Genomic DNA, 1610 nt, shown 5'->3' on the forward strand with positions numbered 1-1610 from the left:
TGGGATGGGTGCAGAAGCCAAGGTATGTGGGGGACATCCCCCAGCCTCCCTCTTGCTGTGCTTCAGTACCCCTCACGGGACATGGCAGTGGTGGGGGTTACTCCCCATTGAAGAAAGGGGATGCTGGGGGTGCTGGCTGGCAGAGTTGCCCTCTGCCGGAGTGGCAGCTGGGCTCTGGCTGTCTCCCAAGGAGGGGCAGAGCACCGTGGAGGAAAGGGGGGGTTGACAGTTGCCCGTACTGCGGGACCGTCATCCTGGGAGAGATCCCGGCCTCCAGCCTGCCCGCTGAGGCTAGGAACCTCACAGCATCTGGTTTTGTCCCTGTTTGCAGAGCTACAGGTGCCACCGCAGCACCCTGCTGCTTGCTCCCCTTCCCCTAAAGCAGCCTACTGACTCCTCTCTTGTTTTCTCTCCCCTTCTCCCGGGTCCCCCGGAGCAGCAGCGGCCGGTGAAGCAGTCTCTCAGCAAGTCCCTGTGCCGAGAGTCCCACTGGAAATGCCTGCTGCTGTCCCTCCTCATGTACGGCTGCATGGGAGCCATGACCTGGTGCCACGTCACCAAGGTGACCCGGCTGACGTTTGACAGCGCTTACAAGGGCAAGTCCATGATGTACCACGACAGCCCCTGTTCCAACGGTTACGTCTACATCCCCTTGGCCTTCCTGGTGATGCTCTACGTGGTGTACCTGGTGGAGTGTTGGCACTGCTACACCCGCAACGAGCTGCAGTACAAAGTGGACGTGGAGAGCGTGCACGAGCGTGTGCAGCGGATGCAGCAGGCGACTCCTTGCATTTGGTGGAAGGCCATCAGCTACCACTACGTCCGCAGGACCCGGCAGGTTACCCGCTACCGCAACGGGGATGCCTACACCACCACCCAAGTGTATCACGAGCGGGTCAACACCCACGTGGCAGAGGCTGAGTTTGATTATTCCAATTGTGGAGTTAAGGACATCTCCAAGGACCTCATTGACTTGGAGAGCTACCCGGCCACGCGGCTCCGCTTCACCAAGTGTTTCAGCTTTGCCAACGTGGAGTCGGAGAACTCCTACCTGACCCAGCGGGCCCGTTTCTTCACGGAGAACGAGGGCCTGGATGACTACATGGAGGCCAGGGAGGGGATGCACCTCAAAAACGTGGACTTCAAGGAATACATGGTGGCCTTTTCCGACCCCGACAACCTGCCTTGGTACGTATCCCACTATGTCTTCTGGGTGGCGGCTCTGCTGACCCTATCCTGGCCCCTGCGGGTGCTAAATGAGTACCGCACCTCCTATGTCCATTACCACGTGGAGAAACTCTTTGGGTTCGACTACGTGGCAGTGACGCCGGCCGAGGAGCGTTCCTTCTGCCGGAGGATGCCCCGTGTCAACACGGTGGACAGCACCGAGCTGGAGTGGCACATCCGATCCAACCAGCAACTGGTGCCCAGCTACTCGGAAGCGGTCCTGATGGACTTGGTGGGGCTCTCCGGCTGCACCAGCTACTCTGCTTGCCGCTACGGGGGCTACCGGCAGAACTGCGAGCGGTGCCACAGGACTATAAGCAGCTCCTCCATCTTCTCCCGCAGTGCCCTGAGCATCTGTAACGGCAGCCCCAGGATCCCCTTCA

At 60.2% G+C, this 1610-nt stretch overlaps 1 protein-coding gene across 1 annotated transcript in view; it reads left to right on the plus strand.

Moving 5' to 3' along the window:
* Positions 1 to 331: 331 nt before the first annotated feature.
* TMEM151B (transmembrane protein 151B) overlaps positions 332 to 1610 on the plus strand; it is a gene marked incomplete at its 5' end in the record, with an annotated part of 1536 nt that continues 257 nt past the window's right edge. The window contains one exon of the mRNA XM_009710333.1: positions 332 to 1609. Coding sequence (XP_009708635.1) covers positions 332 to 1609 — 1278 coding nt within the window. The remainder of the gene's footprint in view (position 1610) is intronic.

Source organism: Cariama cristata, unplaced genomic scaffold (assembly GCF_000690535.1).
Source record: "Cariama cristata isolate BGI_N322 unplaced genomic scaffold, ASM69053v1 scaffold14961, whole genome shotgun sequence".
Classification (NCBI taxonomy): Eukaryota; Metazoa; Chordata; class Aves; order Cariamiformes; family Cariamidae; genus Cariama; species Cariama cristata.